Below are 26,734 nucleotides of genomic sequence, written 5' to 3' on the forward strand. Positions count from 1 at the left end.
ACCCTAACATTGGGGTTTCGGAAACTTCTGATCCCGCCAGCAGTGGGGTATGCTTGGTGGTCGGGGAACTTAATTTGGCATGAAGCCAAAAATCAGTTGAATTTTAGCAATTATGTTCTTGGGACTGTAAAGGTGAGCTGAACTTCCCAACGAATAATGTCGGGAAGCCTATTTGCGTGCATTAGCATGTCATGCATGCTCATTGAAGGGCCAGCTTGCTGGAATTAAGTTCCCCCACTAAATTAAGTTCCCCGTCAGCGGGGAATTAGGACGTTCACTTCTATGACTGCTCATAAGTGGTGTGCACCTGGTGAGGTAGACTTCTTCCATTATCACTGGTGCGTTGTGCTGCATTGTCCTCCTGGGGAGCATCTGTAAATGCCAGGCTATGTTTGAGACCGGGTGGTAACCGTGCAACTTGCGTGGAGGATGACCAAGAGAGGGAGAAAGGGTTAGCGGGGAAGGGTGGAGCAGTGGCCAGGTAAAGGTGGAAGGTATAGTGCAGGCTGTCCATGTGCCCCTTAAAATGGCCCCCAGATCTTCGACTCCATGAGGTAACGATGGGGACAACTTCCTGGTTGCCCCCACCATGAGAATTGGTGAGCTCCGTGCAGCTGCACATTTAATAAGCTGAACAGCGCAAGATTACGTGTGGTCAGCAGTCAGAAGATGCAAAAAGTAACATTCCACAGTTTTGCTTTTGGATTAGTGTCCCATAATAGCTATTTTATTTATTATCTCTAACCAATTAGGAGAAAACAAATTATAAAGATGTGCAACAATACTGATGTTAACAATGCAGTATTATATTAAATGATAAATAAGGAAATATTTATAGGGATTCATAAAGCTGTATGTAGTGTATGCATATGCAGCTCTGTAATATTCATGAGCATGTCTCCTGATATCTTAACCTCCTTTTTTGCAGGTGAACTGGGAAAAGCGTGTTCTGAAAAGTTTAAATAGTATGTGTGCAGAGCTGGCTATCCCTTTAGCAAAAAAGGTATAGAAGAACCAGCTTTACTCGTTAAAATGAACCTTTTATGGTTAATTGAAATATGGGGCAGAATTTTGCTGTTAGCGTGCAGGGGGCGGACCCGACACGCCGAGGGGTAAAACGATGCGCGATGACGTCGGGCGTGTGTCCTGACGTCACCATGAGGCATCACGATATTTCGGAGGGCGCATGACTTCTGAGGTGCGCCCACCAGTAATTAACGGGCGCTACAGGCAGGTGGGTAGGCCACATTTAAAAAAAACCTCATCCACAGGCATGATAAGAGGGGTGAGTGGGCTTGCGAATGCAAACTGTTAGCACTTTACTTTTTAAACTTACTGCTACTTGCTTGAGTGAACAGGACAACTTCAATTCTCTTCAGAGCTGCTTTGACAGAAAAAACAGGCTTCAGTTCAGGACTCTGGAGGAAACACAGAAACACAGGGGTCTTGCAGGTTTCATGGAGTCCCCCCTTACCCTGGGAATGGGGATTGTGCTCTCCACTGGAGGCATCTGAGGAGGGCCAGAAGGGGGAGGAGGCCAGGAGTCCATATTCAGCCGCCAGGGGAGCCACCTTTGGGAGGACAGGCACAGGGCCAACAGGAAGTGCAAGGCAGAAGGGGCTACAGAAGACGCCACTATCCTGCTGCCAGGGTTTACAGGCGGTGATGCAGCTACCTCAATATGTCTGAGGTGCAGTGCCGAAGGAGGCCTCATCTCTCAAGGGAGACAGTGACCTCCATCTGTCAGATGATCGGCCCTGAGGTCAGCTCCAACTGGATGGGTGGACACCCCCGTGCCAATGGCTCTGAAGGCCATGGTTGCCCTCAACTTCTATGCCTCCGGCTCTTTCCAGGGGTCAGTGGGTGACTTTTGTGGAGTTTCCCATTCAGCTGTCCACAGTTGCATCAACCTGGTGACAGACCAGCGTGCATTGACTTTCATTCGCTACCACTCGGACGAGGCCAGCCAGGTGGAGCCAGAGGCTTTGCAGCTATTGCTGGGATCCCCCGTGTCCAGGGTGCAATTGACTGCACACGTGGCCAAAAAGGCGCCGGCGGGTGAGCCGCATGCCTTCGTCAATAGAAAGGGATTCCACTCCATGAATGTGCAGATAGTCTGTGACCGTAGGTTGTAGACTCTGCAAGTCTGTGCAAGGTACCCAGGCAGCTCCCATGACACCTACATCCTAAGATACTCCCAGGTGCAGAGGCTCTTCAGTGCTCCAGCCTGACTGGATGGATGGCTGTTGGGTGACAAGGACTCTCCCCTCAAAAGGTGGCTCACGACGCCCCTCTGCTATCCAAGAATAGAGGCCGAGCAGCGGTACAATAGGAGGCATGCTATAGGAGCGGTACAATAGGACTGTGGTATAGAAAACCATCCGTCTTCTCAAAATGCGCTTCCAATGCCTGGACTGTTCAGGGAGCACACTCCAATACCCCCCAGATCGTGTGTCACTGATGGTGGTTGCATGCCGCACTCTCCACAATTTGGCGCTGGAAAGGGGGGACTCAGTGGGGGAAGAAGGTGTAGGCACAGATACTCTGGTTGCAGACGATGAGTCTAGTAGTGAGGATGAGTATGCTCAGGAGAACCCTGAGGGGATAGACGCGGACCCGGGCAACCTCCAGGAAGGCAGGGACACCTGTGAGGCTTTGATCCAACACTCCTTCAGCTAGCCTACCAAAGATGAACCTCCAAAACATGCCAGGGCTGCAGGCTCAATACTCGATACCTGAGAGCAACATTTGCCTGGTTAGGAACGTTAACTATGTGCCTTGTCAGTAATGTTCAATGACAAACAAGTCATTCATAACATCTTGGGTTCCCCTTCACCTGCAGAACTAATGAAGCACCCAGAGGTTTGTTGAGAACCAAAACATTTAATGATTAGCTACTTGCATACAGAAATGAAAGTCCATTAAAAGGTGTTGAGCAGCACACCTATTGAAAAACAACTGAAACAGAGGGCAAAAGAAAACCACCAGTGATAAGTCAATTGTCTTCCTAAGGTGATTTACGTTATGTTTGCAGGTGCGACGTCTAGGTGCTCCCCCCTCACTGGTATTGGCATTTGAGACAGCCTGCTCACTCTGCTGCCTTGTTGACCTTGATGACTCTGGCCTGTGGAGCTTGTGCTGGCCCCGACTGGGTGGGAGCAGCCAGTGGCATGGCTAGCATCTTCCCAGTCGCTGCAGCCTCATCAGATGCCGGGGCGGAGGGGCTGCAGCTCTCATCTGGAGTGCCCTGAGAAAAGCCCACAGAGATGACAGGCAGCTCGTGCGCCAACGTGAGGTCGCTTTGGACCTCCCTGCTCACCATTGCTGGATGGACACCTAGCTGGGATACTGGGTGCCCAATCCTTCTCCCACACTGACACCTGAGGTCAGTGCTGCTGTGAGGGCTTGAACGTCTGAGTGCATCCCCTGGAAGCCCTGATTGTTTTCCTGGAGGAGCCTCTCCATGAGAGTCGCCTCTCCTCTCCATGGAGGAGGCATTGCGCTCAGCCATGAGGTACATTGCATTGCTTATTTTCTGCATGGACTCCTCCATCACGGAGACCATGGCATGCATTCTCTCATGTATCTCTGCCAGATCCTCCTGCACACCCTGCTGGACTTCCAGCATCTGCTGCCTCAGGAACGACTCCAGAGGCACATCATCAGCCTCCGACTGAGTATGTTCCTAGTCCCCAGCAGTCCTCCGACTGCTGGTGCTCTGGACACTCTCTGCCTTCGCCTACACCTTAAGTGCACCGAGACACTAGTTGATAATCTTATCCCCACTGGTGCGCTGGTGGCTGCCTGGCTGAAAGGGTGTGACGCTGCTGTGTTTATATTTTATGGGCCCTCAGGGGTCAGTCCCTCTGCCTCCTGAGTGTGGGTGTGCTCTGGAGAGGCTGAAAGGACATTTGATTAGTAGAAGTCGTTACACTGTTAATGTGCATGCCTGGCACCTGGATCAGGATGTGCACCTCCTCCCGTTATCAATGGACAACCCAATATACAGTCAACAGTGGAATGTTTGCGTTGACAGACATTGTGACCTCAGTGCACGGCACTCTTACCTCCCAGTGGCACCCCAACCTCACTGCGGCCAGTTGACCTGGGCGCATGGCGCCTCTCCAGTTCAAGAGCTTCCTGCTCGTAACCAGTCAGCATGAGAAGGCACGCCTGTCCGCCAGTACCCAACTGCTCGGCATTATTGTGTGGCCTTCCCCTGAAAGGAGAGAGGAGCATGAATTAGTCCACCCTGTACCAGCATTGCCATTTTAGCTTTGCCACCCCCACATCGCCACCTGGAAGTTCCCCTCCGAGTCATTCAGCATCCTGACTTTGAAATACTTCGCAGCTCCACAACTGTGCCTTGGTCCAAATCCTGGAGCTCACCCCCAAACAACACTGTGGGTGTACCTGCTCCACGTGCAGCAGATACAGAAGGCAGCTCACCACCACTCTCTTAGAGGCGACTAGGGATGGGCAATAAATGCTGACCCACTCAGCGAAGATCACATGCTGTAAATGAATGAAAGCAAAAACAAAATTCTGAGTTGGGGGGAGGGGGCAACCTAACTGCTGTGCTAAGTGACCCATGCCAACACAGTATTCACCCTTCCCGATCGGAAGAGGTCATTAAACCTCTTGCAGCACTGCACCCACATGCGTCTAATCACATCTGGTCGACCCTTTCTGCCACCTCCTCCTAGGCACGTTTTGTCATCTGGGGTGGCCACCTCCTCCCATCCCTTGGCACAAGGATGTTGCGGCGTGCTACTAGCTCCTCAAGGAGGGCAGCAAGGCACTCATCTGAAAATTTTGAGGCACACTGCTCTGCCGACCTGCCCTCACGCCTGGTCTGCTCCCCGAGAGCGCTGTCAAACAACCTCCTGTGCGACATCGGTGGCAGCCTTTGGAAGGCTGCCTGTGCCATTTTTGAATAGGCCGCCGGGTCGCCATTGGGCCCGGTGGTCATTGGACTCCCGCTGCTGCCCGCCCATTCCTGCTGTTTTTGGGAGCTGTGATTCGTGCTGGGCAGGCCTTAATTGATCCGCCTGGGTAAAATGACAGTGGGGAGCCAATCGCAGACCGTGTTCGGCTCCGCGCCTGCTCCCAACCAGCCCGCCTGCAATAAGTAAAATCCTGGTCATGGAAACATAAAGCTTGAAGCCACTGAATAATAATCTATTCAATCATATTCTTTCCCCATACAGCGGTCAGCAGATGAGCAGAAGGAGCTTTTGAACAAATGGAATGAAATGGGGACCGATGAACCAGGTATATAATAACAAATATTTGAATGACGTGAGGCATTTAATGACTGTTGCGACATAGGAACTGGTTCATCTGACATTTCGCCATATTCTGAATTGACAAATGTGCTTATAGCTGCTTCATCCAATGAGACTGCTGGTTAATGGATGCATTTTACATGATTTAATTTTGATTTTGTAGTTAAATGATTTCTTCAGATTTGAAATTTTTGTGTTTTGGGGGACAAGATGGCAATATGGTTTTTCAGCTTCAGAACCAGTCTAACATGACCAAATTTCAAGATATCATAAATACATGTTGAGTCCTGTATAACTGATGCAAAGTTAAATTGTTTCTTTCCTTTACATGCTGTGTATAGTGTGAACACTGCTATCAAAGCTGTTATCCTTAAATATTCTGTGGATGTAGCTATATTAGCAGGAATATAATTTAAATACTGTTGTCTGAGGGAACTACTCATACTGTTGTTACCTCTCAGTAGGAGTGTCCTGATGTTATGCCTCTTCCCAATTAATTGATTTGTAGTGACCTTATTCACTGAAATGTATGTTGCTTTTTCGTCTGTGCTAAGTATTGAAACCACTGGATCAAAATTCTTGGGCATCGTTTTTTCCTAGATTTGAGCCACTTTCGACCCGTCTATGCCCCTAAAGATTTTCTAGAGGTAAGATTTCCTACCTGAAATGACAATTATCCACAGTTAAAAATTCAGAATTATGACTTGGTTTGCTATTTTGAGTGTGATATCATTAACTTATGCATTATTGCTTTTTCAATGTTTGATCTAAAACTTTAGCAAATAATATTGGTGTTAAAAACTGAGAGTAAACAAATTTAGTTATCAGGGTAGAAATTTCGCTATTTGCTTTTTGACATCTCTTTGTTAAATTGTCAGCCATCTGTAGTAGTGAATAAATAGAAAACACTCATGTGCAACACTCAGAGGCTGAAAGTTTGCAGCATTTCCAATGCTGTCCAGCAGCGGGAGGTTTTGGAAAATGGATGTGGGCGGCAGAGGCACAATAGTTACATCAGTGGTGCGGGAAAGTGTGCATGTGCCTGAGGACGGAGTGGAAACTGAGTTCCTGTTTAAAGGCAGGAGTTACAGTGATCTAAATGTGTTTCCCCATCAGATAGGGTGGGCGGAATTTTCTGTGCGCGCTGGTTGCAGGCATGATAGGTGGTGTGAGCGGACAACATGTTGCAATTGGTTTCACAACAGTGGGAAGGCAGGTCACGATTGTCTGCTCAGCCCGCCAATGGCAGGATGCGTTTTCCACCATTGGCAGTCGGGAACGTCATTGTAATACATCAGCATATCATTATCAGACCATCCGGTCAGGCTCTTGCACCCCTGATGGATCGTCTGTCCACATCGGTGGGAAAGCACGCCGACGTGTTTCACAACAAACAGCACAGAGGCGACGCAAACTTGGTGGCCTGCACTTTGGGTGAACTGGAGGTCAGTGCATTGCAACATTCTGCAGAGCTTGCCAGGGTCGTCTACTGCTTTGGAGGCTTCAGGGGCACGGCGGGGGGGTCGAAGTTAAGCGCCGCCCTGCCCGACTGATGGTGGAGGAGGGAATCAGGGGGTAAGTGCAGCCCTGCCTCTGAGGTGACTTTTGAGGTGAGGGGTGGGGGGGGGCGCGCGGGCTGCGGCGGCAAGTACAATCTTGCTGTTGAGGCAGCTTGTGAGCAGGGTGCAAGTGCCATTGAGGCGATTTGTAAGGTGGGGAGGCAAGTGCAGCCTTGCCGTTGAGGCAACTGGTGGCGGGGTCAGGGGGGTGGTGGGGAGCATGGGCAGCCCTCCCGTTGAATATAGCACACAAGCGTTCGGGGTTGGGGAGTAGGGTGGACGAGGGAAGTGGCTACGCTTTTGGGCAACCTGTGGAAAGTGACCTTCCTTTGCAACTGAGACAGTTCAGGCGCAGCCACATTGATATGATTGGGGTCAGGCTCCTTGCATATCTGCCCACTCAAGCAACACAGAGGCATCAAAGTGCCACCAAGTTCTCCAGAGCTGCTCCCCCACCCCGCACCCCCGGCACTGACTGCAAATTCATGAGCACTTTAGTGGACTGCAGAGCAGTTGAACTGCACACGTTCTACAATATCCTTGCTAAAGTTGGCCATGTAGCAGTCACTGCTGGAGGTGCTCACAGCTTCTTGCAATGTCAGCATCCCGTTTTGGACCAATCTCTCCCATGGTTCAAGCTAACAGGGCAGCCATGCAGCGCGCTAATCTCTGGCCGTCCAAGTGGCGGCCAGCGCTCTCCGGGAAGCATTAAGGAGCCGTCATGTTTAACCAGGACAGGTTCCTAGTACACCTATGCTAACCATGTGCTCCCTCTTTGATCCTGCAGGAGGACTACATCAGGATCATGGAGCCTGGTGAATTAGCTGTATGCCTGATGGTTTACAGAGCGCGAAGAAGAGGGAGGAGAGAGCGACTGAGGCTCCTGGCTGCACAGAGGCAGGAGCAGCAACCTCAGGAAGAAGGGGCGGCTGAGGTTCCCACATACACCGCCCAAGAGCCACAGTGAGCCATCGCTGGTCAGTGCCTAGTGACACCCAACGTCCATAGGCTGTTGTAGGTGCGCACACCTACAGGATGCATTTCTGGTGGTTGCACACCAGCTGCACATTCAGAAAATGGAAGCCCTTGTGGTTGATGTAGCCCACCATTGCCGCCTTTCATTCCTGTAGGTGACTGAGAACCAGTGATGCCAAAGATTGCGCATGTCTAGGGAACTGGTCGCTCACATCTGGCATTTACTGCAGGATTTGGCGCCACGGGGACATGGAGGGCATCCATTGCCAGTGGCTGTGAAGGTGACCACGACGCTCAATTTCTATGGTAGTGGTTCCTTTCAGGGCTCCACAGATGACCTCTGTGGAATCTCTCAAGGCTTCACCCACAAATGCATCCATGAGGCCATGGATGCCATCTTCATGAGGACACACAACTTTGTGTATTTCACCCGGGACCAGGACAGCCAGGATGCAAGAGCGATTGGATTCGCCTAGATCTTGGGTTTCCCACAGGTGGAGGGTGCGATTGACTGCACTCATGTGGCACCCAGACCTTCGTCACAACACATGGTGGGCTACATCAACCACAAGGGCTTCCATTTTCTGAATGTGCAGCTGTTGTGCAACCACCAGAAATGCATCCTGTAGGTGTGCGCATAGCTTCCAGGGAGTATGCATGATGCCTACGTCTTCAGTTGGTCACAGATCCCTGGAGCCTTTCAGGTTCACAGAAGCTGCAGGGATGGACAAGAGCTACCCACAGAGGCTGTGGCTGATGACACCCATGCGGTGGCTTCAGACTGCAGCAGAGTGACGTTATAATGAGGCTCATGTTCAGCTTGCAACTTTGTGGAGGAGACCATTGGGATGCTGAAGATGACGTGCCTGGTCCGGTGTTGTGGTGCCCGGCAATATAGTCTGCAGAGGGTGTCACGCATTGTCATCGTCTGCTGTGCCCTTTACAACCTGGCGCTCCAGTGGGGAGATGAGCTGCCTGAGGAGGATGTGGAGGAGCTGCACATCTCCTCTGATGAGGAGGATGCTGATGTGGATGAAGCTGAGGAGGCTCTCAGAGGTGACGATGACGGGGATGAGGCCCTCGCACTGGCTAGACGAGGCAGGTGTGCTCGGGAGGCCATCATGGCTGCTAGATTTGTGGAGGATGATGATGACATGCATTGAGGTGACCCCATAGTTCTTCACATTGCATTTGTGAATGCTTGACTCCAGTCTGGCTTATGACAATGCAAACTTGCTCTGTGAAAATGCTCCTGTCATGCAGACATGGTAGAGGCCGTAATAGTTGCTTGATTGCAGGAGAATGATGACGACATGCAGTGAGGACACTCCATAAGTCTTCACATAGCCTCTGAGAATGCCTGATTCCTGTCTTGCCAAGGGCAGCTCGCTTGCACTCTGTGATTGGGGTCATGTCATAGAGACGCAGCCATGGAACTCCTGATGCTTTGTCTGCCTTCAGCACCTGAACCCTTCAGGAACTGGAGCACAGTATCAGTGGTCACAGATGCTGAAGATTTGGGGGCTAGTCCCTTCCTAAAGGTGCTGAGAGCACACTGAGAGAATGAGAGAACTCTGTAGCGCCTGCCCACTACATTCTGGCAGCAATGACAAGCACCGCTGAGGTGCAGGCATCAGTAATGTCTCCAGGGAGTGTGAGGCCAGACTATCACTTTGGTCTGAAGGCTGCACAGAGCACAGAAAAGAGGCCCTGGATTGAGACACCTGCCTTTATCTTGTACAGAAAGGTTTCACATCTGAGTGACAAGAACACTGCTCATTAGAACAAGGAGCCATAGGCAGGGAGACATTCTTGGGAGTTTATGGACAATCGTGAACAATATGTACAAGTGATTAGCACCCGTGCCCATGCTGTGCAACTAATTCTTCTTAATTTTCCTAATCCTGCCACTGCTACGTCTTGGTGCTCTCCGGACAACCACGGCGAAGGTGGAGGCAGCCTGCTGACTGCGACGCCCTGTCTGTGATGACTTTGGCGGCTGTCTTCTGGAGGGCTGAGACTTGGAGGGCCCCGGCTTGCTTTCAGAGTCTTGTTGTGTGGCAGTGGCACACTCCTCAGCCTGTGGAGTTAGACCTGCTGAGGTCACACGAAGAGGGGAGTCGGATGGGCTGGATATTATCGGAGTCACCTCGATGGATGGGCCCAGAGTGTGCACCTGCAAATCCTTCTTCCTGTGGGTGCTCGAGGGCCCCAGGCTGACTCCTTGAGGAGTAGGGGTAGCTAACTTGACTTCAAGCTTCCTGGCACACTTCTCGCATACACACTGTTCGAGGCCAATAATGGCATCAGCGATGGAGTTGATCCCATGCTGCAGTGCAGGAGCGAAGTCCTGGACCAAGGTCACCATGGCAGTCCCCATCCTACCAGTGTTAACCTCAGTGCATTGGCATGCCGGCACTATCACCTCCGACTGAAGGTGGATAGACTTCTCCATCGTGCCGTGCAATCTGAGGAGTGCAGCAGACATCTCTTCCTGATGTTCCCAAGCTTACCTTTGCAGCTCCAGCAGCTGTGACATGACTGAGACCAGAGGCTTGTCATCTGACTTGGAATCAGCAATATTCTGGCTTCTAGCGGTCTTCCGCGTGCCGGACACCTGGGAAGTACCTGCCGGAAGTGGATCAGACAGTGCAATGTGCTCACCAGATTGTGATCCCTAGGCTACTCTAAAGCTAGGTCCCATCAAGGTGTGTGTCTCTGCGCTGGTGGGGGGTATGGGTGAGCGCTGTGATAGGACTTCAGGGAGGATGCCTCCAGATTCCTCTGCAGTTGTTTCTTCATGGCTTGTCGGAGGCCCTGGGTCATGGACTCTGTTGGCTGTTTGGCAGATGTGCCTGCGAAAGCAAGGAGAGATAATTAATGCATGGCAGTGGCTTGTGAAAGAGAACACATCACTCATGGAATGGTTGCCTGATCCATGTTGCACTGCTGGATCCTCACTTGGTAGAACAGTGCCAACCTCACCGTCAGCGCAGAACTGGTCCAGAGCCTCGCCTGCCAGCTGGATGATCCTGTTTTCAAAGTCCGTGAGGACCTTAATTCTGGAATTCTGCCACTGGTCTGTGACCTCACTCTCTTGCTGTGTGCTGGCTTGTCCTGCATGGATAGAGATGGAGAATGTGTAAGTAGGATGCCTGCCAGGCCAGATGACAAGTATGCCTGGCCTGTGTGGATGTTGAGTGGTCCCATGGACAGGATGAGGACAACGACAATGATTGTGAGAGAGTGAATGATGATGTCCCTTGAACCAGCAGAGAATGCGGGCCCTTGTGAGCATGTGAGTTGAATGATGAGATGAGTGACTTACCCTGGCGGAATGGAGGAGACCATTCATCCTGTTGCGGCACTGGGTGGCTGTCCTCTTTTGCAGGGCATTGGCACTGACCATTGCTGCCACTACCTCCAAAGCCGGGTTACTGCTTTTGTTGCTCATCCTGTGACCAGAGCGGCAGTAGAGGACATCCTGGCGAGCCTCCACAGCATCCAAAAGTCACTCGAGAGACAGATCGCTGAACCTGGGGGCTGCAGTCTTCTTCAATTTCAGGGCCATGTGTTCTGTGCAGCAGTGGTGAGCTCGAGGCACTGAGATGTGTGCTTGCAGCTGGACTTTAAAAATGGTGCCCGGTGTGATGCAGCGGCAGAGTGATGGCAGGTGGGCGAATGGGAGCCCGCCTGCCATGGAAACGGCGTGTTTCCCGGGAGTGCATAAATAATGAGGCGGGTTCAGGATGATACAGCGTGAAAACCCGCCATGGCGGCCAGCGGGTAAAATGTCGTTTTACCCGCCTGCTACTGCACTTAGTGCAAATTTGGGAAAATTCGGCCCAGTATACCTGTGGGGGAGAGGCTCCCAGTATGGGAGTTTCCCTGTCTGCCTGGATGGCAGGAACTGATATCATTCAGTGAGAGGAGGCACTCTGACTGCTACAGAGGTGCAAGTGCCTTCCTCCACTCTACCGTGATCAGGGTCAGACTTAAGGCCTGGATGCCGATAGGAGTTTTTATCTAACATTCACCTGGACTTTGCTTTACTCACCGCTGCCTCCAGGAAAGTTTCCAACATAGATCTTGCGATCAGTATAGCATGGATTTCCATTTTTCTGTCGTCAGTTTGAATCTGGTGCCAAGTCAAAGGGATTTCCAGGTTTCCAGTGGCAAAGTGTAGAATACCTGACACCAATTCCTAGATTTCCACTCCAGAAGTTGCTGTTAATTTCAGAGGATCAGTGATAGCGAATGCTGGCGGTTTCGCTGTCATTATTACTGCAAAATCTGGGCTATTTGTAGCTCCTTTATAAAGGGGCCAAATGTACACCCATGTGGAATGTTTCTGGAGGACTCCTAGCACTTCAATCACTCCCTTGCCCCAAAGTGACAGTGAATTGGGTGTAAAAGGAGTTGACCACTTCCTAACCCGGCAGGTTTGAAGGCAAGAGGGACTTAAAATGCATAGCAAGACTTGCCTGCCACCTACCTGCCCACATGTCTCCCATTTTGCGGGGGTCAGTGGAAGCGTTTGGGGGGGGGGGCGGGGTGCGCCCACCTTTTGAGGCCCTTAAATGGCCCAATAATGGCCACTTAACTGCCTCATCCTGCCCCTGCAGCTATTTTACATATTGCAGGGGGAGGCCCATGCCAGGTGGTAGCATGGCAGCTTTTACTGGGTGAGCTTATGTCAGGCAAGGGTAGGAGACCTCCTTTGGGGGACCCTGTGCTCATCGGCGACACCCTCCCCACAAGGTCATGGCCTCCCCTTTAACCCCCCCCCCCCTCCCCCCCGAGGCTCTCAAACTTGGCCCCCTCACCCCCCTCACTGTAGCCTGCCAGCTGGGCCCTATCAATACGGCGGACTTATCTATAGTGCGGCCTCTATTAGCTCCTCTTCTTCAGGGACTGCCTATACTCCCAGCAATGGTCACTGCTTGAACCCGGCACTGCTGGGACTAGAGGGCTGCTGGCCATTCTGATTAGCCAGCACCTTTCTAAGACAGGACTTCCTCCCCAGATGGGGGCAGGTGTCTAGCCTTTGGCCAAGTAGCACCCCACTGAGCATTAAATGGATGTGGGACAGCCGGTGTCGGCGAGGTAGCATTCCCCATCGACTCTTCGGATGGAGGGGTCGGGAAACCCCACCGTCTGAAAAATCTTCCCCATGAGCTTTGATGACTGGCAATTGCAATATGTCAGCCCTACAAATTTGTATCCCTTCTAGATTTACATACAGCTTCAGAAGAATTATTTAGAAGTACTATGTGATATTTCTGTGCTTCCAAACAAACTTTGTTTTCTTCAAATATACTATTAAATCTGCTGTGGCTTTACTCAGTGACTTGCAGTTAATTTCCTGGAAGAGGGAGTGGTTCTTGGGTTTAGAGGTGGTGGAACAATGAGTATTTACAGTAAAATAATTCGAAAAGTAAGAGATCTTTCAAGAAGATAGTGAAGTGTGTTTTTTGATTACTTTTTGGAAGAAATATTTTTCTTACCATCTAGATAGATAAATGTGTATTTTTGGATAAGCAAATAAATTTCTGCATTTCGTAAGAAGAATCAACTTTTTCATCTTTACTGTCCATCTGTTTAGCATGCAGTTATTTGTGGTAAAGACCAAAAAATACGGAAAACATCATTTTACTCTTTTCTTTCTTCATTAAAAAAAGGAAAGTCTAAATATCTCCTCAATGTATTTAGTCAACCTTTCTATAAACAATTTTTAGTTGAGCTCCCTCTGAACTTCAATAATTGTGGCAATTTTCACGTTAATTGCTCACTCTTCCACTTTAGTGCAACAAGAAGCAGTTATTGGAAGAAAATAAATGCAAGGATCGAAAAAGTATGTAAAAATATATAAAAAGAAGATATTTTTTATCCATAAGTCATTATTGGTCTTTCAGGTACTAATTAATCTTCGCAATCCAAATTATGATGGTAGTGATCCAACTGGTCTGCGTGGCAGCTGGGGTTTAATCAGCATTCCTTTGCCAGTAAAAGACCTTTCTGAGCTGGTAAGTGGAATTCTACTAAGAAAAACTAACTGGTGAGCTAGTCGGCAATTTCTGCTTTGCCAGTACGAAAAGAAAATAGAAAAATAATCTGCCAGTTTTGGTCCACCGATGAATAAACCACAGTTCAAGATGATGGAGGTGGAAAATACTCTTATGCTAAGAAGTTTTGCAATAAGTCACGATCTCTCCCACTCTTCCTTCCTCCTCAGCCCACCCCCAAATTTGCAGTATTTGTTAGATTGTTTCTTCAGTTCACTTTATCCTCTTCCAGTAATAAAATTCTGATATATTACTGATGTATTAAACAAAAATGATGAAAGAGGCACCAGACCCTAATGTTGCACATCCTAGAATGCTGTGGGTAGTCAGATAGGAGATAGATGCAATATCTTGAATACCAATTTATATGAAACCTGTGTGAGAAGACTAGCAGGTTGCCAATGTAACCAATCTTTTCAAAAATGGATAAAACAGCTAAACAGAACTGGCTTGGAATTATAAAAGACCAGCTGTGTCGAACCAATACAGGTTCTTGAGGAAATAATATTGTATTGATAAAGGAAATGGAATAAATGTTTTGTATATGGATTTTCAAAAGGCATTTGATAATGTGCTGCATGGAAGGCTCCTTAATAAGTTAAGGCACATGTTATTACAGAGACTGAGTCAGTACGGATAAGACGTTGACTTAAAGGACTGCAAACAGATGGTAGGGGTAAATAAATTTTTATTTTGAATTGAAGTGATGTAAATAGTGATGACTCTTGGGTCAGTGTTAGAGTTATTGCTCTTAAATAATTAATTAGATGCATTGGCTGTAGGGACACTATTAAATTTTGCAGATGGCACAAAAAGTAAGGAGCATGATTAGCTCTGACCTCAGGAGGGCAAAGGCTGGCAGATTTATAAGGGCCCTTAAAGCACTTTTTTCTTGCAGATTTTAAAAACTAGTGTTAGATTTTATATAAAAACAAAAAACTGCGGATGCTGGAAATCCAAAACAAAAACAGAATTACCTGGAAAAACTCAGCAGGTCTGGCGGCATCGGCGGAGAAGAAAAGAGTTGACGTTTCGAGTCCTCATGACCCTTCAACAGAACTGGGTGAATCCAAGGAGAGGGGTGAAATATAAGCTGGTTTAAGGTTGGGGGGGGTGGGGGTGGTGTGGTTGTAGGGACAAGCAAGCAGTGATAGGAGCAGATTATCAAAAGATGTCACAGACAAAAGAACACAGAAGTGTTGAAGTTGGTGATATTATCTAAACGAATGTGCTAATTAAGAATGGATGGTAGGGCACTCAAGGTACAGCTCTAGTGGGGGTGGGGGCATAAAAGATTTAAAAATAATGGAAATAGGTGGGAAAAGAAAAATTTATATAAATTATTGGAAAAAACAAAAGGAAGGGGGAAGAAACAGAAAGGGGGTGGGGATGGAGGAGGGAGTTCAAGATCTAAAGTTGTTAAATTCAATATTCAGTCCGGAAGGTTGTTAAGTGCCTGGTTGGAAAATGAGTTCCTCCAGTTTGCGTTGGCCTTCACTTGAACAATGCAGCAAGCCAAGGACAGACATGTGGGCAAGAGAGCAGGGTGGAGTGTTAAAATGGCAAGCGACAGGGAGATTTGGGTCATTCTTGTGGACAGACCGCAGGTGTTCTGCATAGCGGTCGCCCAGTTTATGTTTGGTCTCTCCAATGTAGAGGAGACCACATTGGGAGCAACGAATGCAGTAGACTAAGTTGGGGGAAATGCAAGTGAAATGCTGCTTCACTTGAAAGAAGTGTTTGGGCCCTTGGACGGTGAGGAGAGAGGAAGTGAAGGGGCAGGTGTTGCATCTTTTGCGTGGGCATGGGGAGGTGCCATAGACGGGGGTTGGGGAGTAGAGGGTGATGGAGGAGTGGACCAGGGTGTCCTGGAGGGAATGATCCCTACGGAATGCTGCCAGGGGAGGGTGAAGGGAAGATATGTTTGGTGGTGGCATCATGCTGGAGTTGGCGGAAATGGCGGAGGATGATCCTTTGAATGCGGAGGCTGGTGGGGTGATAAGTGAGGACAAGGGGGAACCCTATCGTGTTTCTGGGAGGGAGGAGAAGGCGTGAGGGTGGATGCACGGGAGATGGGCAGGACACGGTTGAGGGCCCTGTCAACGACCGTGGGTGGAAAACCTCGGTTAAGGAAGAAAGAGGACATGTCAGAGGAACTGTTTTTGAAGGTAGCATCATGGGAACAGATGCGACGGAGGTGAAGGAACTGAGAGAATGGAGTCCTTACAGGAAGCGGGGTGTGAGGAGCTGTAGTCGAGGTAGCTGTGGGAGTTGGTAGGCTTGTAATGGATATTGGTGGACAGTCTATCACCAGAGATTGAGACAGAGAGGTCAAGGAAGGGAAGGGAAGTGTCAGAGGTGGACCACGTGAAAATGATGGAGAGGTGGAGATTGGAAGCAAAATTAATAAATTTTTCCAAGTCCTGACGAGAGCATGAAGCAGCACCGAAGTAATCATCGATGTACTGGAGAAAGAGTTATGGAAGGGGGCCGGAGTAGCACCGGAACAAGGAATGTTCCACATACCCCATAAAGAGACAGGCTTAGCTGGGGCCCATGCGGGTACCCATAGCCACACCTTTTATTTGGAGGAAGTGAGAGGAGTTGAAGGAGAAATTGTTCAGTGTGAGAACAAGTCAGCCAGACGGAGGAGAGTAGTGGTGGATGGGGATTGTTCGGGCCTCTGTTCAAGGAAGAAGCTAAGGGCCCTCAGACCATCCTGGTGGAGGATGGAGGTGCAGAGGGATTGGACATCCATGGTGAAAAGGAGGCGGTTGGGGCCAATTTCCAGTTCCCTGCGGAAGCGGTTGGGGCCAGGGAACTGGAAATTGGTCCCAACCGCCTCCTCTTCACCATGGACGTCCAATCCCTCTACACCTCCTTCCCCCACCAGGATGGTCTGAGGGCCCTTAGCTTCTTCCTTGAACAGAGGCCCGAACAATCCCCATCCACCACTACTCTCCTCTGTCTGGCTGACTTGTTCTCACACTGAACAATTTCTCCTTCAACTCCTCTCACTTCCTCCAAATAAAAGGTGTGGCTATGGGTACCTGCATGGGCCCCAGCTATGCCTGTCTCTTTATGGGGTATGTGGAACATTCCTTGTTCCAGTCCTACTCCAGCCCCCTTCCACAACTCTTTCTCCAGTACATCGATGATTACTTCGGTGCTGCTTCATGCTCTCATCGGCACTTGGAAAAATTTTATTAATTTTGCTTCCAATCTCCACCCCTCCATCATTTTCACATGGTCCATCTCTGACACTTCCCTTCCCTTCCTTGACCTCTCTGTCTCAATCGCTGGTGATAGACTGTCCACCAATATCCATTACAAGCCTACCGACTCCCACAGCTACCTCGACTACAGCTCCTCACACCCCGCTTCCTGTAAGGACTCCATCCCATTCTCTCAGTTCCTTCACCTCCGTCGCATCTATTCTGATGATGCTACCTTCAAAAACAGTTCCTCTGACATGTCGTCTTTCCTTAACCGAGGTTTTCCACCCACGGTCGTTGACAGGGCCCTCAACCGTGTCCGGCCCATCTCCCGCGCATCCGCCCTCACGCCTTCTCCTCCCTCCCAGAAACATGATAGGGTCCCCCTTGTCCTCACTTATCACCCCACCAGCCTCTGCATTCAAAGGATCATCCTCCGCCATTTCCGCCAACTCCAGCATGATGCCACCACCAAACACATCTTCCCTTCACCACCAACCCCCCCCCCCACCCCGGCGGCATTCCGTAGGGATCGTTCCCTCCAGGACACCTTGGTCCACTCCTCCATCACCCCCTACTCCTCAACCCACGTCTTTGGCACATCCCCATGCCCACGCAAAAGATGCAACACCTGCCCCTTCACTTCCTCTCTCCTCAAGGGCCCAAACACTCCTTTCAAGTGAAGCAGCGTTTCACTTGCATTTCCCCCAACTTAGTCTACTGCATTCGTTGCTCCCATTGCGGTCTCCTCTACAATGGAGAAACCAAACGTAAACTGGGCGACCGCTTTGCAGAACACCTGCGGTCTGTCCACAAGAATGACCCAAATCTCCCTATCGCTTGCCATTTTTACACTCCACCCTGCTCTCTTGCCCACATGTCTGCCCTTGGCTTGCTGCATTGTTCCAGTGAAGCCCAATGCAAACTGGAGGAACAGCACCTCATCTTCCGACTAGGCACTTAACAACCTTCCGGACTGAATATTGATTTAACAACTTTAGATCTTGAACTCCCTCCTCCATCTCCACCCCCTTTCTGTTTCTTCCCCCTTCCTTTTGTTTTTTCCAATAATTTATATAGATTTTTCTTTTCCCACCTATTTCCATTATTTTTAAATCTTTTATGCCCCCCCCACCCCCACTAGATCTGTACCTTGAATGCCCTACCATCCATTCTTAATTAGCACATTTGTTTAGATAATATCACCAACTTCAACACTTCTGTGTTCTTTTGTCTGTGACATCGTTTGATGATCTGCTCCTATCACTGCTTGCTTGTCCCTACAACCACACGACCACCCTTCACTTCTCTTCTCCCCCTGCCCCCAACCTTAAACCAGCTTATATTTCACCCCTCTCCTTGGATTCACCCAGTTCTGTTGAAGGGTCATGAGGACTTGAAACGTCAACTCTTTTCTTCTCTGCTGACGCTGCCAGACCTGCTGAGTTTTTCCAGGTAATTCTGTTTTTGTTTTAGATTTTATATTTGTCTCTGCTCCTAATATTGAGTCAATCTGGACAGAATTGGCAAACCCAGTGTAAGAGATTGGGGGGATTTTAAATAGACGTGAGTTACACATGAAACCACATGTATGTTTTCTGTGATCTTTTACATTGGTTAATGGTTCAACTAATTTGGATCAGGCCCTGCCTGCAAAACTGGTCACGGTCCCCTACCCCCAAGTCGAATTGCAAGATGCTGGTTCAAGAAGGTTCTTCAAATGATGCACATTTCTTAGGCACAGAGGCGCTGTGTGAGATGTTTTCATATCAAAAAATATTTCTTTACTAAGAAACTGACTTGTGTACATCAATGAAACTGTTAAATGGTTCACCATTTTTTGGGGGTAATTTCCAGTGATTTTACATAAGGGTATTCACAGGCGGAGGATGGACACCTTAGTAGAAATGCTAATTTTTGCTGATTAAACCCTTTTTCAGTTGTATTTATAAAATTGCACCAGGTTATCACTATTCAACACATAAAGGAACGCATTTTAATGGAAATTGGGGAAGAGTCTATTCGGCTTGTAGAAGATCCTAGGTTTGTGATTATTGAAATGTGTATTACTGGAAACAAACTATAACTTAACGAGTGCAATTTTGAACGCATTTCCCTACAATTTCCTGATTACATCCAAAGTGGAAACTCTACTCCTGAAGTTGGTCAGTTGGTTTTCCATTTATCCTTACCATCAAAAATTAGGGGGAAAATTAGAGCCTGGAAGCCAGTGAGAAGTTTGGGGGGAAAAAAATCAGTTTTTATTTCTAACATCATTCAACTGTAAGAATATAAGTGAGAATAACAAGGTATAGTTCAGCTAAATGATAACTCATGATTATTTACACAGTTCAGACGCTCCTTTTTTAGCCCCAGTGGCAGATCCAGAAGTAATATAAGTTTTCTGATCACAAAATACTATCAGGCTAGTATTTCAAACTGTTCACTGCTAAAATTAACATTTAAGATAGAACATCACCATAGTATTGTGAAGTACAATTTTTTTTAAAAATCTGACAGAAATAGTTGTTAAGATGTAAATTTGCATTATGTGTAAAGGATGATTTATTGAGATTATCGTATGCCATGTTTCCATCTGTACTAACATAGCTTTAGTAATTACCAAGACACCAAAATGCATTCTAAAATTATGGATGTAACCTGCGTACATCCCTGGACTTGATTTTTGCTGAGGGAAAAAAATGCAAGTTTTAGGAAATTGTTTTTTTTTTCCAATTCACCATCCCAACAGATTCTGGAATTTATTATGGAAATTAGAAGGAACTGATTGTAACAGTAATAGAATAGGGAGTGAAGTAGGGAAGGATGATGCAGCTAATGATTTACAGAATGGATCACTTGTACGAGTGGGAGGGCAAATGGCAATCTAATTTAATATTTGCAATTGAAATTTAATACAGACTGTTGTAAAATATTTTGGGTGAAATTATGAGTGGCTTAAATATACAGTGGAAGGAGTAGAATTAACAAAGGTACAGTTAGGAAGGGACCTGAGATCGGTTAAAAGCAGAATTGGGGAAAGGTCTTGAAAAGAAATGATAGAGTGGAAAAGGGGAATTCTTTAAAATGAATCCTATTCTATTAAACTAAATTAATGTGACGTTTTGTAATGTTGCTTTTGGACAATTAGATTTTACAACTTCAAAATTGATAGTTACCATAATTATTGGCCCTCTTGCTAGTGGAATTATTATTCGTAAAATTTTTGTTATTCAGCTTTCTTATTATTTGAACAATGAACTTGTTTTGGATCTGTTCAGCAAGTGTTAATGTGTTTTGGTTTGGCGATGCTTTTCTCCAGTTTATCTTGTTCCTGTGTGCATCATTTCCCAGCAAGATAGAAGGCAGGTGACCTGTTCCTAGGCCTATCCCTGGCCTGAATTTTTGCTCTCACATCAGGGAAAACTCATGGCTCCACAAACACAACTCCTGAAAAACTGCCCCAAATGTTAAGATTTTGGTTCCTGGTTGGTGGGTGGTGGTGAAGTGGGTGGGGGGGAGGGGGCTGGGGCGCTAGGAATGGTGTTAACAGGAGTACAGGAGTCAGATCCGCTGCCCCCGGAAACAATGGGGAGGCAGCCACAGGGGTTGCCGGGTGCAGGAGTGAGCTTTGTGAAAGACCTGCCTCAGTGCTGCGGGACTTGGAAGGAAATTAATAAAACAAAAAAAGCTCTCTAGTCCTGAACTCCCCCCTACCCTCATGCCCTCCACCCACCCCATGTCCATTTATAACTCCCATGACAACATAGTGTCAAGTAATGGCAACCCATGCATGCCCACCTACCACCCTTTTCCCCTCGCATCCTCCATGCCAACTCAACCAATGTCCACCATGGGCAGAACTCAAGACCAATGCTAAGATGGGGAGGCGATGGTGTAGTGGTATTGTCGCTGGGTTAGTAATTTAGAGACCCAGGGTAATGCTTTGGGGACCCGGGTTCAAATCCCGCCACGGCAGATGATGGAATTTCAATTGAAATTGAATTCAGTAAAAATCTGGAATTAAAATGATGACCATGGAACCATTGTCAATTGTTGTAAAAACCTATCTGGTTCACTAACGTCCTTAGGGGAAGGAAATCTGTTGTCTTTACCCGGTCTGGCCTACATGTGACTCCAGACCCACAGCAATGTGGTTGATTCTTAAATGCCCTCTGAAATGGCTTAGTTGTAACAAAAGTGACCAAAGAAGAATGAAACTGGACGGACCACCTGGCATTGACCTAGGCACCAGAAACAACAAAGGCAATCTCAGCCCTGTCGACCCTGCAAAGTCCTCCCTACTAACATCTGGGGGCTAGTGCCAAAATTGGGAGAGCTGTCTCACAAGCACAAGCAACGGAATCATACCTTACAGATAATGTCCCAGACACCACTATCACCATCTCTGGATATGTCCTGCCCACCGGCAGGACAAAGCCAGCAGAGGTGGCAGCACAGTGTTATACAATCAGGAGGGAGTTGCCCTGGGAGTCCTCAACATTGACTCCGGACCCCATGAAGTCTCATGGCAGCAGGTCATACATGGGCAAGGAAGCCTCCTGCTGATTACCATGTATCACCCTGCCTCAGCTGATGAATCAGTGCTCCTCCATGTTAAACACCACTTGGAGGAAGCACTGACGGTGGCAAGGGTGCAGAATGTTCTCTGGGTGGGGGACTTCAACGTCCATCACCAAGAGTGGCTCGGTAGCACCACTACTCACCGAGCTGGCTGAGTCCTAAATGATACGGCTTCTAGACTGGGTCTGCAGCAAGTGGTGAAGGAACAAACAAGAGGAAAAACATAGTTGACCTCGTCCTCACCAACCTGCATGCCACAGATGCATCCGTCCATGACAGTATCTGTAAGAGTGACCCGCACAGTCGTTGTGGAGATGAAGTCCTGCCTTCACTTTGAGGATGCCCTCTATTGTGTTGTGTGGCACTACCACTGTGCTAAATGGGATAGATTTTGAACAGATCTAGCAACTCGAGGCACTGTGGGCCATCAGTAGCAGCTGATTGTACTCGATCACAATCTGTAACCTCAGGGCCTGGCATATCCCCCATTCCACCATTATCACCAAGCCAGGGGATCAACCCTGGTTCAATGAAGAGTGCAAGAGGGCATGTCAGGAGCAGCACCAGGCACACCTAAAAATGAGCCTGGTGAAGCTATAATACAGGACTACTTGCATGCCAAACAGCATAAGGAGCAAGTGATAAACAGGGCTAAGTGATCCGACAACCAATGGATCAGACCTAAGCTCTGCAGCCCTGCTGCATGCCACCTTGAATGGTGGTGGACAATTAAACAACTCACTGGAGGAGGAGGCTCCACACATATCCCCATCATTGATGGAGGAGCCCAGCACATCAGTGCAAAAGATAAGGCTGAAGCATTTGCAACAATCTTCAGTCAGAAGTACTGTGTGGATAATCCATTTTGGCCTCCTCTGGAGGTGCCCAGCAACCTAAATGCCAGTCTTCAGCCAATTTGATTCACTCCACATGATATCAAGAAATGGCTGAAGGCATTGGACACTGCAAAAGCTATGGGCCCTGACAATATTCCGGCAATAGTACGGAAGACTTGTGCTCCATAATTTACCACTCCCGTAGCCAACCTATTCCAGTGCAGCTGCAACACTGGCATCTACCCGGCTATGTGGAAAAATACCTAGGTATGTCTTGTAAACAAACAGCAGGACAAATCCAACCAGCCAATTACCGCCCTATCAGTCTACTTGCGATTATCAGTAAAGTAATGAAGGGGATATCAACAGTGCTATCAAGTGGCACTTGCTTAGTGGCACCTGCTCACTGACGCCCAGTTTGGGTTCTGCCAAGGCCACTTAGCTCCTGATCTGATTACAGCCTTGGTTCAAACATGGACAAAAGAGCTGAACTCCCAAGGTGAGGTGAGAGTGACTGCCCTTGACATCAAGGCAGCATTTGACCGAGTGTGGCATCAAGGAGCCCTAGCAAAACTTGGGTCATTGGGAATCAGGGGTAAACTCTCTGTTGGTTGGAGTCATACCTAGCACAAAGGAAGATGTTTGTGGTTGTTGGAGGTCAGTCATCTCAGCTCCAAGACATCACTACAGGAGTTCCTCAAGGTAGTGTCCTCGGTCCAACCATCTTCAACTGCTTCATCAATGACCTTCTTTCCATCATAAGATCAGAAGTGCGGATGCTCACTGATGATTGCACCATGTTTAGCACCATTCACAACTCCTCAGATACTGAAGCAGTCCACGTCCAAATGCAGCAAGACCTGGACAATATCTGGGCTTGAGCTGACAAGTGGCAAGTAACATTTGCACCACACAAGTATCAGGCAATGATCATCTCCAACAAGAGAGGATCCAACCAATTAAACCCCTTAATGTTCAATGGCATTGCCGTCACTGAATCCTCCACTATCAACATCCTGGGGGGTACTATTGACCAGAAGCTTAACTGGACTAGCCATATAAATACTGTGGCTACAAGAGCAGGTCAGAGGCTAGGTATCCTGTGATGGGTAACTCACCTGCTGACTCCCCAAAGCCTGTCCACCATCTACAAGGCAAAGGTCAGGAGTGTGATGGAATACTTCCCATTTGCCTGGATGAGTGCAGCTCGCACAACACTCAGGAAGCTTGACACCGTCCAGGACAAAGCAGCCCACTTGATTGGCACCACATCCATAAACATTCACTCCCTCCACCACTGACGCACAGTGGCAGCAGTGTGTATTATCTACAAGATGCACTGCAGGAATTCACCAAGGCTCCTTCAACAGCATCTTCCAAACCCATGACCACGACCATCTAGAAGGACAAGGCCATCAGTTGGATGGGAACACCGCCACCTGGAAGTTCCTCTCCAAGTCACTCACTACCCTGACTTGGAAATGTATCGCGTTCTTTCATTGTCGCTGGGTCAAAACCCTGGAACTCCCTAACAGCACTGTGGGTGAACCTACACCACAAGGACTGCAGCGGTTCAAGAAGGCAGCTCACCGCCACCTTCTCAAGGGCAACTAGGGATGGGCAATAAATGCTGGCCCAGCCAGCGAAGCCCACACCCCGGGAATGAATTTAAAGAAAAGTGTCTTTGATGAGTTCACTGCTTAAAAAACACTCTAATTGATAGAGAACCCATTTATTCAAACATTTAACCCATATTTAAATTCATTCAAGTACTTAATCCCTTGTAAAATAAGCATTTTTATTCATAGTCCCCCCATCAAAGACTTTATAACCACTTGGAACTGTCAACGAAACTGAATTGACAAGCACCCCACTGTGATAATGATAGATTGTGAAATCAGTCATGCAACCAGAATTCTATACTGATAACCCGCAGGCCTATGTGAACAGACAGAGTAAAATAGCAAACACTGACTTTTTTCAAACTTTTGTTTAAATTTAAAGCAAACAAGATTTAAATTCCTTGATAGTTTAATAGTTCCAAGGGAATTTAATTACTTCACAGCTTGATAGTTACAATAAGTTTATCCACATGTTATATACATTCATGTCCATTTGTAACAATCCCACAGGGGATTTGACCACTCCCAAAGGGTATCCTACCTCTCCTAAAATCTCCGGTAAGATTAGACTTTCTCCCGAAAAGTGTAAGCCTACAAGTCATGTTTTGGACACCCCACTGATGAAAGTTGGATCTTTTTGAAGGCAGCTACACTTTTACATTTGCAGCTGCCTCCGTGAACCATGGATGTGTAAACAATAACCCACCCCTGTTCCCCCCTGGCAAAAATTTGGGGAAGGGATTTCTGGAATCGGGGTTCCTGTGCCAGTTTGGCTAACCTGGATGCACACTCTGGCCCCGTGAAAATTCAGGCCCCAGTGTAGCTCTTGAATTGTTGTGAGCTAACTTAGAATCTTATTCATCTACCTATTCCTCTGTTAGCTTGCTTTCCCTTGGATCTTCTTTTGGCATGTCTGATGTCAGGAATTTGTTTTTTGTGGGGTTCTGGAATGGAACTGTGTCTGTGATGCAGTATGTTGGAGCATAAAGACACTGTGGTGCCTTAAATTTGCTTCTTAACACATTTGATACCATTATGTTCTGAAAAGCTTTTTATTGAAACAAAGTCTTCTTCAATGCATACAAACTTTTTGATTAAATTTTCCTCTTTTTTTATGCAAAGAGAGATCTGTTTACTGAACTCGGTTTAAACTATGAACAACTTGGTGTTGATGACTCGATGCAGATCCCGAATGGTGAGCACTTTTTAATGTTTAATGTTTTTAGAGCATTAAGGAATTCTTCATATTTGGACTTTTTTCACAAAAGAATTTATAGCTGGAATAACTGACCATTCAAACCAACCTTATTTTCTCCTGTAAAATACATATTCTATGGCTACAATCACTAAATAGTTTTATTTGCATTGTCAAGATTAGGAACTAATTTTGTAGGAAATCCTATGCACAAAGTCATGCCATAATAGCTTGTGAAATGGTGTTGTGTAGAGCCAATATAAAGGTCCATTGCATAAACAGAAAAAATACCTTTTAAATGCAATATTTTTCATAGATTTTTACATGTCTGTTATGAACTGATTTCTCCCTCCTTCCCATATAGGTTTGGGAGTAATTTTCTGGAGTGAGGCTGACAGTGTAAGGTCTCACGAGTTAGTGCTATAACATTGTAATCCTGGTTATTTGATTGGCACTTGCTGTATTGTGCAAAATTTATGCCCTTTTTATTATTTACTTTATCATCGCCATCACCTGCAAGTTCCCCTCCCAAGCCATGCAACATCCTGACTTGGAACTATGTCGCCAGCCTTTCACTGTTGCTGGGTCAAAATCCTGGAGCTCCTTTCCTAACAGCACTGTGGATGTACCTACACCTTGGGGACAGCAGCATTTCAAGAAGGTGGCTCACCACCAAATTCTCAGGTCAATTAGGGATGGGCAATAAATGCTTGTCTAGCCAGTGATCACATCCTGTGAACAAATAAATAAAAAATAATTTTGTTAAATGCCACAGTATTCTAGTGCTGATCTGCTGATTTTTTTTGACTTTGATGGAATTATGTAATGTAATATAAATGCAATTGAGTGTATCACACTTTTAAAAAAAAAACTCCTTTACTTCAAATATTGAACTGCTGTTTGTTTCTTGCAGCAATTATGGTTTTAGAAATAAGCATGGAGTAAATGATAAATTTGTATAAAACGTTGGCAAGGATACAATTAGAGCATTGTGTGCAGTTTTTTGGTGCACCATTTTAGAGAAAGTATTCTAGCCATAAGGTGTGTACAGAATTGATTCAGTAAGATAATGGGAGGGATTTTCTGGCCTTGCCCACCGCAGGGATCATCCAGTCCTGCCAAAAGTCAGTGGACTTTGGTTGCCCCGCTGCATCCCCTGTGACGCATCCTGCCATGGTGGGGCCAGAAAATCCCGGCCAATGACTTGGGTGGAAAACTCTAGCCATGAGTAAGACCTTGGGCAGAATTTTACCATCGGCGAGCAGGGGGCGTGGCCCAATCACTGACACGGGATGACATCGGGCGAAACCCCCGACGTCACCCCACCCGATTTAAATTTTCAGGAAGGTGGGGGTGCAGCAAAATCAGCTGCGAGCCTGCCGACCTGTCAATGGC

The 26,734-nt window shown here is 47.5% G+C and overlaps 1 protein-coding gene across 1 annotated transcript in view; it reads left to right on the forward strand.

Annotated features, from left to right (window-relative positions):
• tbc1d19 (TBC1 domain family, member 19) overlaps positions 1-26,734 on the forward strand; it is a 168,076-nt gene that overhangs the window by 35,014 nt on the left and 106,328 nt on the right. Inside the window, exons 5-9 of the mRNA XM_041182732.1 lie at positions 929-1,003; positions 5,211-5,274; positions 5,889-5,935; positions 13,738-13,848; positions 25,267-25,339. Of these exons, the coding sequence (XP_041038666.1) occupies positions 929-1,003; positions 5,211-5,274; positions 5,889-5,935; positions 13,738-13,848; positions 25,267-25,339 (370 nt within the window). The remainder of the gene's footprint in view (positions 1-928; positions 1,004-5,210; positions 5,275-5,888; positions 5,936-13,737; positions 13,849-25,266; positions 25,340-26,734) is intronic.

This window comes from Carcharodon carcharias, chromosome 1 (assembly GCF_017639515.1).
Source record: "Carcharodon carcharias isolate sCarCar2 chromosome 1, sCarCar2.pri, whole genome shotgun sequence".
NCBI lineage: Eukaryota > Metazoa > Chordata > Chondrichthyes > Lamniformes > Lamnidae > Carcharodon > Carcharodon carcharias.